This window comes from Phocoena phocoena, chromosome 16 (genome assembly GCF_963924675.1).
Source record: "Phocoena phocoena chromosome 16, mPhoPho1.1, whole genome shotgun sequence".
NCBI classification, from domain to species: Eukaryota; Metazoa; Chordata; class Mammalia; order Artiodactyla; family Phocoenidae; genus Phocoena; species Phocoena phocoena.
The window spans coordinates 26878490-26890418 of record NC_089234.1 but is presented as its reverse complement, the minus strand read 5'-3'; the positions used below and the strand labels follow the sequence as shown (position 1 = coordinate 26890418).

At 54.9% G+C, this 11929-nt stretch overlaps 1 protein-coding gene across 3 annotated transcripts; it reads right to left on the bottom strand.

Annotated features, from left to right (window-relative positions):
• Nucleotides 1-3498: 3498 nt before the first annotated feature.
• POLL (DNA polymerase lambda) lies at nt 3499-11911 on the bottom strand. 3 transcript variants are annotated; one of them, XM_065894964.1, is made up of 9 exons: nt 11887-11911; nt 10899-11063; nt 9867-10161; nt 9543-9705; nt 8867-9184; nt 7945-8118; nt 7255-7383; nt 4818-4986; nt 3499-4369 (listed from the first exon to the last, which is right to left on the bottom strand). In XM_065894964.1, exons 2-9 carry the CDS (start codon nt 11011-11013, stop codon nt 4005-4007), a joined length of 1728 nt encoding a protein of 575 aa, XP_065751036.1. In that variant the 5' UTR covers nt 11014-11063; nt 11887-11911; the 3' UTR covers nt 3499-4004. The 3 variants fall into 3 exon arrangements, with proteins under 3 accessions (XP_065751036.1, XP_065751037.1, XP_065751038.1); XM_065894965.1 differs by lacking the exon at nt 11887-11911 and having other exon boundaries at nt 4005-4369; nt 9143-9184; nt 10899-11013; XM_065894966.1 differs by lacking the exons at nt 8867-9184; nt 9543-9705; nt 9867-10161; nt 11887-11911 and having other exon boundaries at nt 4005-4369; nt 10899-10958.
• Between the last annotated feature and the right edge of the window lie 18 nt (nt 11912-11929).

Genomic DNA, 11929 nt, shown 5'->3' with positions numbered 1-11929 from the left:
TGGGGATGAGGCCTGGCCCAGAGTCTCAGGCCAGTTTGGGGACTTCAGCCCTGAGGGTCCCCCTGTTCCAGAGCTCAGAAGCAGGGCTGCCCAGTGGCTCAGGCGTTCTGGAAAACTACCTGGCTGGTGTCCAGACTGAAGGGCAGAGTCAACAGAGGACTAAAGGTCTGGGGGCTGAGCCCGTTCTAGGCCTGGGGCAGCTGGTGTCTGCAGAGTATGGGTAGCAGCAAGTGCCTGAACAGCTGTAGCTGCCGTGTGAGGTTGATCTCTGGGATGGTGAGGAGGGCCTAGAAAGGGGGTCTCTCCTGTTGGGGAAGTGAAGAGAGGAAATGATGTCTTCTCCAAGCTGTCATTCCTAGTCCTGGCAAGAAGCATCCCATTCTGTTTAAAGGGACAGGAACTCATAACCCTCTTGTGGAGAAGCAGGACAAAGGGCCTGGGTTTCCCATTCCCAGCCCTTGGGTCCTGGAGGGCAGGACATGGCTGGACCTGTCCACCTTGTAGTGCCCACTCCAGGCCTGGGAAACCCTGGCCCTGTGCCCACACCTGCTCCCCCAAGAGCAGCCAGAAACCAGGAGGAAAGTTTGGCCTGGTCTCGTTCCCCTTTCAGTGCAAGTCTTGGGCCAATGTTATCAATCCAGGCCCTGGGAAAAGATGAGGCTCCCGGGTTGGCAGGGCTGGGGCTGAGCAGCCTGGAGAGGATTGTACCTTAGGCACAAAGTGCAGGGGGAAACTGGGAGGCTCAGACTGAGCATGGGGCAGCCAGTCCATGAGGACTGGGCTCCCAGCTTTGCCTACCACCTGCCCCTCCCCTACTGCAGCCATGTAAGGAGGCCCCTCCCTTTCCCCACACCCCACTGCACTTCCAGGGACATCCTCCACCTCGCAGCAGGGCCTGCTCACACCCACCATCCCTCTGCTCACTTTGTACAAGGAAAGAACAAGACATACCCTGTCTACTGGTCCTCTATCGCTGCAGTAACAAATTTCCATACACTTAGTGGCTTAAAACAACGCAGTTATTACTAAACAGTTCTATTGTTTAGAAGTCTGACACAGGTCTCCTTGGAATAAAACTGAGGTGTTGGCAGGGCTGTGTTCTGTTACAGAGGCTCTAGAGTAGAATCTGTTTCCTTGCCTCTTCCGGTTTCTAGAGGTTGCCCACATTCCTTGGCTGGTAGTCCCGTTTCTCTGTCTTCAAAGGCAGAAACATCACATCTCTCTAACCTTCCTTCCTTTGTCACCTCTCTCTCTGATTGTAGCCAGGAAAAGTTCTCCACTTTTAAGGACTCATGATTAGATTGGGCCCACTGGCTAATCTCCTCATCTCAAAATCCTTAACTTTAATCACATCTGCAATGTCCTTCTCTTACCAAGTAGGGTAACATTCACAGGTTCCAGGGATTAGGCTGTAGACATCTTTGGGAGACCGTTACCCTGCCCACCACACCTGTGGTCTGGCCAGAGACCACTGTGGCTCAGGGAGAGAGTGACGATGAGCTGAGCTAGGGGCAGGAAGTAGGCCTGTGGGGCCCTTCCTCTTTGTTAGGGCCAGGTGGTGAGTGGGTGGTAGTTTTGGGGTGCTCAGTTGCTAGATAGGATGCCGATTCCCACCAGGGTTCCAAAATTCAGTCTCCCTTTTAGCAGGATGGGGCACTGGGTTGAAAGCCCACCCAGGAACCAGGCTCAGCGCTCAAGTGGCTGGGGAACCCCCCAACACACCCTTTGCTTAGTTTAGACTCAGAGGATCGCCCCCTCTGCCAAACTGGGCAGACTTCTCAAGACACAGAATCCTCCATTAGCTCTTCTCCTGGGCTCCTGTGCCACACTGAGCAGCCCAGAGGACACCACCCGCAGGATGGGTCTCTCTGGAGGGTGTGGGCACTGCTTTTTAACCCATAATTTCCTGTTGCCCTTACCAGGATGTGGGACCAGGAATTTGTACGGTTTGAAGGTGGTCTCCAGAATTCTGAGTCTCCTGGGGGGGGGGTTGGGGGTCCTTTCCCTCCTTCCCACAAGAGATGGCAGGAAAGGGGGCCAGGCCCCTGGTACCAGATCCAGAAGTCAGCACTATCGCTCCCTATGGTTCTGAAGACTTCCTGTGTGTAGGAAGGGGTTAATTGGCCAACTTACCCTGTGACCCACTGGTTCCCTCTTCTCCTAGCCCTGGAGGCCTTGCTCCTCTGGGTCTGGAGAGGCTGCTGAGCAGGCTGGGGCATTCAAGGGGGAAGCGAAAAGAGAGGAGCAGCAATGTTTGGACACGGACACCCCAGGCTTCGGACTTCTGTCAACTCCACCCCTTACTGGGGATGGTGGCGGGCACGGAGGGCCCAGTTGAGTAGACTAGCAGAGCTCCTAAGGGGGACTGAAAGCAGCCCTAACACCTGGGGGGCCCAGAGATGTCCCAGCTCCTCTTTTCCACTCCAGGCCCAGGGCAGCCACACCTCCCTGGGAGTAGAAGCTCCGAGGAGAGGCTCGCCCCTCACGAAAGCTTCTGGCCCTTTGATGTGGCTTCTCTGGTACTGAGCTGTGAAAGGGGCCCTCCAGACTCCCACGGCTTTTGATTCCTTCCCTGTCATGACCCATGCAGGCAAGGCCCCACGGCTTGGACTTCAAGGTTCTGAACTAGAGTTGAGGGGCCCATTCTAAGGTTGCTGGGATGTCCTGAGACCAGGCCAACAAAGGCCACCTCTGGGACTCTGCAAGTTACCAACAGATGCAGGACTCGGCACCTGCCCCCTCCCTGCCTCACTGCCAGCACACTCAGGTGGAGCCCATCTCTGCGGCCCGGGCTCCTTGGTGCTCCTCCAACGCAGCCACCTTCTCCTGCCTCTGAGCCCAATATTCTTTATATTGTACTTGGTACGCCCAAACCTTCCCAGTGCCCCTCTCCCCTTACCAAATGTTTCCTGTCCTGCAAGGTCCAGTCTATGAAACCATCCTGATGCCAGTAGCTGGACCCTCCTAGCTGCTCTATCAAACTAAGCCCCTCAGCTTGACTTTCAGTCCTCTATCAGCCTGGCATTCTCCCGACACCCAGCATGTAGCATCCCCTCTAAAGCAGGTTCCTTAGTTGTCCCCAAACAGAGCTGCTTACCCCTCTCAAATAGGCTATTTCCTGCCAGGCTGCCCCTCGCCTCCTCCAGGCAGCCTTCCCTGACTGCCTCAGCCCTGTCAGTGGCACACAGGTCACCATTTATTTCTTCCTAATGAGCCTTGCCACCTTTGTTCATGTCCTCAGATAACCTGTTCTAGGGCAGGGTCCACAGGATATGCTGATGGGTAGACAGGCGCTCCTAATTCCCGACTCCATGAATTCTCCCTTTTAATGTCCACCCCTGCCCCCTTCTGAGTTGTTCAGGAGCTGACTCAGGCCCGGCCTGTTTGGCGAACAGTTAACTGGCCTCTCTGGGTTCCCATTCACCTCCTATCTCTGTCCCGGCCTGGGAGAAGAAAGGCAGGCAGAGGCTGCAGCAGCTCACAGACACACCAGGCAGGTTGAATGTCAAGTGCACTTTACTGGATCCCTGGGCCTTCCAATGCTATCCTCATCGCGCCTGGGGTGCCCCTTCCCTACACTGCCAGCTGCACAGGAAGTGGGGTGGGCGGAGGGAGCACCCGTGGAGTGGCTCATTCTCCTGCTCTGAAGGGTCTTGGGTGATGTTGGGCCTCAGCTGCGTGCCTCTCCCCTGCAGCCCCCATCCCATGCTAGACCCTCCTTGGGGTAGAGAAGGGGGATGCCTGGGCCTTCAGCACAGGAAGCTGGCTTCAAACCAGGCACCAGTTCCTGCTTAAAATGGGGCAGGGGGCCATGTGCAAAACTCTCCCAGGGGCAATGGTGAGTAGAAGGGGCAGCACCCTGTTCCTGTCAGGGAGAGGGCTGGGTAGCTCTGGGAGCCAGGCTGGCCTTTTCCATCAGTGAGTGAGGTTCAGCCAGCTGAGGCTGGAGGAATGGCCAGGAGGGGCAGCTGGTCCAGCTTGGCACCCCCTCCCCCAGTCATGGGTCACCAGTCCCGCTCAGCTGGTTCTCGGTAGGGCAGGCCTAAGAGCCTGAAGACATCCTTCTCAGTGGGGGTGGGCAGTATTTGGCCAAGCCCCACCTTGAGGCCTTGGGTGTCCCGGACCACAGCTGTGCTGAGCGCATGCTCCGACAAGCTCATGCCCTTGGTCTTGGCCAGAGCCCGCATGGAGCGGTTGAAGTGGGCAGAGCCAGTGAAGTAGAGCAGGGCACAGGCAAACTCGCTGTAGGGAACCACAATGATGTCCAGTCGTCGGTGCCGCCGCCCTGGCCCTGGGAGCTGGCATACACCCAAGTACTTCTGCTGCTGGCCGTTCTCCTCCTGGCTCACCAAGTCATCCGTCAGGAACCCTGGCCCAATACAGGAGGGCTGTTGGGAGGGCAGGGAGCCAGGCCCTGGGCTGCCCAGCCCTGGGCCGCCTAACCTCCCAGGCTTCTCCTGATTATCCTTGGGTCCTCTATTCCCAGCTCATCTACTTATTTGCTGGGCGACCTTGCCCTCTCCAGGTCTGTGTCCTTTTCTGTAAAACATGCATAGTAATTCTTCTCCAAGTCCCCCACAGGGGCACAGAACCATCAGAGGAGGCACTCAAACTGCAGCTATTACTGAGCACCTCTTGGGAGGTAGGGGAAGCTGATTCATCTCTTCCCTGAAGTGGCTCTGGCCACAGGAGAGAGGTGGAATTTTCATGAAGCAGCCTTCCCCTGCTTCCTGCCTAGAGATTGCCACTCTGAGGTTCCCCCTCCTGGGGGCCACTCCTCCCCTGCCCCCCAGCTCACCCAGGGGTGGGGCTTATACCTCGCTGCCGGAGGCTGTCCAGGAGGCGGCTGAAGATGCCCTGGTGAGACCGGCCGTCCGGGTGGGTGACCAGCACATCCACGTCACCGCAGGTTGCCTTCCCCCGTCGGTATGAACCACATGCCATGCACAACAGCCCAGGGTTGAAGGCCTGAGCTGCTTCCCGGACCTGAGAAAGGACAGCGAGGGGGGTGAGGCCTGTGGGCCTCAAGCCCTGCCAGGAATTCATCACAGCAGCGCAAGGGCCTTCCTTGACGCAGGAGCCCACACGCCCCCTCATGCCCCGAGCCAATCCCTGGATGCATGATCCAGCCTGAGGGAGAGAGCCCCAAGGAACAGAGGCAGAGCTCCACCCTGGAGAGTGGCAGTTCTCCACCTTGGCTAGGACAGAAGAGAAGAAAATGTGCTCACATCACCGGGGGTGGCCTGAGGAGAGAGATGAGAAGATGAGAAGATGTGCTCGGATTCTGAGGGAAGGCACCGCTCTTCAAGAGCAGAGAGACATATCTTCTCTGGGCTTCTGTCCCAACCCATGCACCCAGGTCTGTGAAACTCCACTGAGAACAAACGGCCGGGTGCCGAGAAGCCCTCAGCCAGGTCTCCACAGCCCCAGGTGTCTTTGGATTTGGAGCTAAAGGCAGAGTGTGTGAGTTGGGGCTTGAGGCCTGACAGGTGGCTGGCAGGGTGCCCCAGGCCCAGGCTTCGGGGGAGATGGAGCCTAGAAACACAGCTGCACGTGTAACAAAGGAAAGGAGGGAAAGCAAAAGGGAAGCACTTCTGAGCCAATGCCCACATCCTTACTTGGAGGAATGGGGCTTGGTGGGGAGGGAGCTGAGACAGAGGGAACTGTCAGCTGAAGGATCATCCCTCACTGAGGGGGGATAAGGCCATTAGCCTCCACCCCAGAAACACTGAGGTCTTTCATATGCGGATATCTCTCTCTCTCTCTCTCTCTCACACACACACACACACACACACACACACACATACACACATACACATACACGCCCACTTCCTCCCCGGGACACTGAGATTTCTGGGGCCCTGGATACCTCAATTCTCCTGACAGGCAGGCTCTGCTAATCCCCTCAATTCCCTTCTTGAGCCTCCCAAGAGGATGGAGGAGGCCTGGGATGAGTAATCCCATCAAAACCTCCTAAGGCTGGAGACCTTAAATGGGGAGAGTGGGCCAGGTGGGGAGCCACTTCTGTTCCAGTGGGTCAGGGCTGGAGGCTCGCTGGGGCATTCTCTATGCCCAGATACCGTGGCTGAGTGACAGGTCATCACTAGCACCAAGGCCTGGCGATGGGTGGACAAAGGGGCTTGCCTGTCCCTCCCACACTAGCCTCAGAGTCCTGTGGCTGGGAGTAGAGCTGGAGGCTGATTTCAACTAAGCTGGGCCAGAGTCTCCAGGGAGTCCTACCCTATCAGAATCATAGACCAAAGTAGGAGCAAATCAGCCCCTACCCCTAATGCCAACTGAACAAATGTACCCTAGTCTCCCTCTAATCTAGGTTTTATATGAACTGAATCCCTAACCCAACTCTACACCAAACACTAATCTTGGCTGAACCTTATTTCCAGGACAATCACAAATTTTAACTAAAAGCATCCAACACTAAGAAAACCCTACTCCTAATTCAGGCCTAACCTTAACTCAGCTCTTGATCTAGCTTTCCTCTAACCCCAAACCTAGTCCTATTGGCACTGTGCTTCTACACCATCCCTAACCCAAACCCTGAACCAGCCTTGGGTGACCTGCAGAAGGTGTGTACTTCTGGAGATATAAAATTTTGTACATTTAAAAAAATTGTGGGGCTTCCCTGGTGGCGCAGTGGTTGAGAGTCCGCCTGCCGATGCAGGGGACACGGGTTCGTGCCCCGATCCTGAAAGATCCCACATGCCGCGGAGCGGCTGGGCCCGTGAGCCATGGCCGCTGAGCCTGCGCTCCGCGATGGCAGAGGCCACAACAGTGAGAGGCCCGCGTACCGAAAAAAAAAAAAAAAAATTGTGGAGAGAAAGAGTCCATGGTTTTCATTAGGTTCTCAAAGAAGTTTGTGAATCAAAAAATGTTAAGAACCTCTGCCCTGATCACCCTAACATAGCCCAGTTCAAATCCCAATATCCTCGAGTAGTTCTGACCATAATCCATCTCTAATCTAGCCCTAACATTAACCCAGTCCTAACACCATTCTAGCACCTAAACCAGTGCTAACTCTGCCCGATACTGAGAACCCTACTGCAGAGAGCTAATGCTGCAGCCCTTTCCTACCTAAGCCAATTGCTCTTTCCCCACTAGTCCCAACCTCTGGCCCCCCATAGCTTCCTCTGCCTGCTGGGCTCCCCTGCTGAGGGATCCGGAGTTCTTGGCTTTGAGCCAGGCCCTGACGTTGTAGTAGGACCTGGCTCTCCTTACTGGTCTGGAACACCTGCTTACTGTCTGCTCAATCTCTGCAGCCTCCTCCCTGGGCATGCGATCCAGGAAGTCATCATAATGCTTCAGGCCAATGGCCTGCTGGGTAGTCAGAGAGGCCTGGTTTCGGATGTCTTCTAGGCTCCGGAAACCCTGAGAAAATAGCCAGATGGGAAGGCTATGAGGATCCAGGACCAATGAAGAGGCAGTGAATAAGCACACACACAAGGCTTCCATCACCCCCAGACTCCAAGGAAAGCCTGCGGCAGGACCAACCCCAGGAGCGGTTGGGTCTGTAATCAGTGGGACTTGGGAAAGGCAGGGGTCATGGAAGACACACCTCAGTCCAGCCCTGCCACAATCCTAAAACACTGGTTCATGACTCCATCAATCTGGGAGTGATTCTGGGCATGGCTGGGTTTGGGAACCACTGTTCTGGATACTCAGCCCAGAGGCCTGGTCTCCTCAGGAAGGCCTCTGCTGGTCTGGGGGACAGATCTTGTCTCTGCCTACACCACAGATGAAGCCTCAACGATATCAAGCAACAGGGCAGTTCTGAGAGCCAAGAGAGGGATCTGCGTGGGCCCGGTCCCTTTGAGAAGTGGTCTCTCTATAGTCTGGGTTCATTCTCATCAAAGCACAGCGTAACAGGACTGTGGGACAGGAGCTCTAAGATACAGTAAAACTGAAGTGGGGGCTGGGACAGGGTGTGACCTGATGGTACCACATCTGGGCAGTCTTGGTTCCAGCTCCCCAGATGTTGGAGAAGAGCTCTAAGACAGGCACGCTTTCACTGATGTGGTCCAGCTTCCGCAGATGCCCGCTCTCCAGGATCTCTACGATCTTTTCAGCCATCCGCTTTCCAATTCCGGAGATACTGAAGGCCTCCTAGAGGAAGGGGAGGCAGAGGCAGGAAGGAAACTGACTCCTTTAGCAGATGTCTGAGTAAAAGCCAGTATGGCCGGTGGGCAAATGATAGCTGTGTAAAGCTTGGGCAGAGCTGAAGATAAGAAGTTTGGATGGAATGGGCTGGGAAACTTATCTGCTGGTTCCCAGAGGGATGGAGGTCAGCACAGGAAGCAGAGGAAAGGCAATAATGACTATACGAGTCACCACTGCCATCATAACAGTGGAGCTAATATTTATGAGGCTTTACCCTGTATCAGGTCCTGCATTATAGGGGTCATCTCATTAAGTCCTCATGGGAATACTGTGTCTGTTACTATTCTTAGTCCCTTTTTACTTTTGAGGAAACTGATGCTCAGAGGGTTTAAGTAACTTACTTTAGGCAAGTTACAGTTAGTGAATGATGGGAACCAGAATTCAAACTCTGGTCTGTTGACCTTCAGAGCCTGAACTTTTAAAAAACTTTTTATTATGGAAAAAATTCCAAAGGAGAGAGAACAGTATACTGGACCCCAAGTACCCATCACCCAGCTTTTATAATTATCAAGATTTTGACAAGCTGCTTTCATTAATCTCCCCATTTTTTTTCTTTTGTGCAAGTCCCAAACATCAGAGAATCTTAATCACTCCACCTGATCCCCACTTGTGACTGGTGCTTCCACCGACCTCTGGCCAGTAAAGAAAAGACCCCCCCCAGCCCCCCACATACCCTCCCCTGACCCCCAGGTACCTGGTAGGAGGTGACAGGCTTGTGGAAGCTCTTGAGCGCATTAATGGCCTTGGCATAGCCCAGGGCTCTCCACTTGTCCCCCTGAACACTGTAGGCTTTGGCCAGCACTTCCAGCTTCTCTGTGATGTGGCGGTTGTAGTTGGTCGCCTTCTGGCTCGAAGGCTGTGCACAGACCCACTTATCCAGGCCCTCAGGGGCTGGGCTAGGCTCACCATCTCCTTCAAGGGGGGTTGGGGAGCGGCCGCTGATCAGGGCTTCCAGATCAGCTGTGCCAACCTGGGTCTCTTCCCCATCACTGGTTTCACCACTAGAGCCGGGCTTGACATAGGGAAGGAGAAGAGACAATAAGTTCATGCCCCCCATGAGGAGGGCTCCTCAGAGGTGGGGGCTGAGTTTCCTAGTCAGACCCAAGAAGGACGCTAGGTCTTCTGCAGCAGATTTGGGTTCCATGTGGCTTCCCCTAGGGCCCAGCCCTAGGATCCCCAGTGATATGTGGTGGATATGGCCTGGGCAAATGCAGGAGTGATGAGTGTTGAGAAGAGTTAAATGGCTTCACAGTAAAGAGAGCCCTCCTCTCTCAGGGGCCTGGGACATTCTGAACAACCACCAGGCTCTCCCTGTTTCTGTGATCTAGTTCCCAGGAGAAGAGAGCTGTGGGGCCAGGGAGGCTCCTCACCTGTGCTTGGAGGCTTGCGACTTCCTCTGCCCTCCAGGAAGGAGATACAGGTCTGGTGCGAGGAGGGGAAGGAGAGAGGACTGTCCTGAGCTGAGCCTCACTAGCTCCAGGAGGAGTCGAAGAGTCTTGGTCTGCTTTGCTGAGCTGTGCTTGATCCAGGTACCTGCAGGATGGTGATGGGAGGTTAAGACACCAAAGTCTCACGCTATCTCTGTTCCCAGTTCTTCTCTACTCTGAAATCATGGTTTTTTAATGTGTCCAATTAAGACGATGAGAGTTTAATAGCTCAAGAAAACATCTGAGGAAAGACTAGGACCAGCCTACCTCTTGGGGATGAAGATGCTGAATCCTGCTGTGTCCACGAGCCTTCTCTCCTGTAGGCACGAGCTCAGCCAGGCTGACTTCACCAGCTGAGCACCTGGGGGCAGCCAGGGCAGTCTAAGGAGGCGGAGGGCTCGCTCACAGTCCATGCCGTCATCCACCACGATGTGAGTGACCCCTGGGGCCTGGGCAGGGCATATCTGGCCACCATGCTGGACAATCTGCTTCTCAAAGAGTTCTGCCCGGGCTCGCCCAATGCCAGTGGGTACAACATGTGCCCGCACGGAGCTCAGCCACTCTGTGGAGGGGACATCCAGATACCTACTGTCATACTTTCAGACATGATCCCAATGAACCCTTCACAGTCCCCTCCCCCTAATCGTTTTCCTCCACCCAGACAGCCTGCCTCCTGGGGATTCCACCACAGGCATACAGTTAATTTCCTATGGGCCATCACTTGATGTAAGGGGCAAGGATTCTGATACGTCCTGTTCCCTGATATAACCTAGAACAGTGTCTGGCACCTTGTAGTTACCCTGTAAATCACTTCATTTGATCATTTATTCTTTCAACACATATTAGTAGACACTTATTATGTATCAGGCACAAAGCACATGTTTTGCCATTATAAGCCTCACAGTCTAATAGATTCCCCTCCCCCAACCCAGCCCACCATGTAAGCTTTTGCCATCTATTTGTCAATTTGGCTGCAAAATAACTTGTAAGTCTGGGGACCTAAGAAGGATCCCCTCCCCGCAGCAGCAGGCAACCTCCTAGAGAGCAAATGATTCTGCCGGTCATTTCCTTAGGGACCAGGGAGTATTTTCTGATTTATGGAGGTCTCAGGGTGGGGTAGAAGATAAAACAGCAAGTCGCCTGTCAAAGACTGGGGACCAAGCCTAGGACAAGGCAGGTAAAAACAAACCTGCAGGCTCTGGGCGGACAGAGTCAACTGCAATATCTGATTCTGGGCATGAACGAAGTAAGAAGCCTCAGGCTCAAACACATGAGGGTTCTGAGGCTGGGTCCACTCACCTCCTGCTGCTTCTCCGTCTTCCCTCTTGGGAATCTTTGCAAGTGCTTTTGATGATGCATTGGTATGAATTTTCTTCCGCTTGGGAAATGCCTTCAAGATGCCCCTGGAGTCCATTGAGGTATGGCTGGAGCCTGGCCTTTCTGTTGGAGGGTTGATCAGGGCAGCTGTCATGTGGAAACCCAGAACTGAGGCCCCCCAAGCCCTTTGACTATGAAGGTGGGGTCTCTACTGACCAGGCCTTGGGGACAGTAGCCAAGTTCCCAGGAGTCTCCCAAAACCCAACAGACCTTGGGTGGTTTAGCCTAGCTCTATACTCACCACTTTCAGAGTACTGGGGAAAATAAGGGGAAGAGTGGAACTATTGGGGGAACTTTTGATGGGTACCAAACGATATCATTCCTCAGGGAGTTGCTCTGAAGATTAAGTGTGCAGTGTCTGCTCCTGCTGCATCCCACTTCCAAAAGGCTTTACCAAAACGAGATGCCAGGCTAGGAACGGAGCTCCATCTTTAGGAAGGACTTGGGCTCCCAAAATGAGTGGGGACTCGGGGGGACCTGTATATAATCTTTCTCTACCCCCATCACACACCCGCAGAGGAAAACCGGGGTGGGGGATGGCAGGTGGAGATTAGGAGGCGGGGTGGGGGAACGCCCTGCACCTGCCCTGGTCTCGGACCTCTCAGCACGGGGGGAGCGCAGGCCCGCAGCTGCAGGGAGATGCACGACTGCAGCAGGTGTGGGGCGCCTTCCCGGATTGGGGGAGTCTCGGCCTCACAGCTGGGGGTGAAGAAGACGCTGGCAGGTGTGAGGCACCCGCCGTGAACGCAGCTGGCGCACGCCCGGGACTCCCCCAGCTGGGGGCCAGGCGAGGGACGGACTGTCTGGATCCTGCCCTGAAGGCTCCTCCCCACTCCCCAGGTTCGTTGCCGGATGGGGTCAACTTCAGGCCGGACGGGTCACCGGGGGTGGGCAGGAGTAAATTACTTACCAGAGCAGCCAATGAGAGCAGACGAAGGGCGTGAGGGGTTGCG

Bases quoted from the DNA above. Each gene is read 5' to 3' on its own strand.
- POLL (XM_065894964.1), bottom strand. From the start codon at position 11,013: ATGGACTCCAGGGGCATCTTGAAGGCATTTCCCAAGCGGAAGAAAATT. The intron at 4,987-7,254 runs GTAAGCAGGTGT...GTCCTTTCTCAG, and splicing joins CTGCAGAGATTGAGCAGACA to GTCCGGGAAGCAGCTCAGGC. The intron at 4,370-4,817 runs GTATAAGCCCCA...GTATTGGGCCAG, and splicing joins GGACAGCCTCCGGCAGCGAG to GGTTCCTGACGGATGACTTG.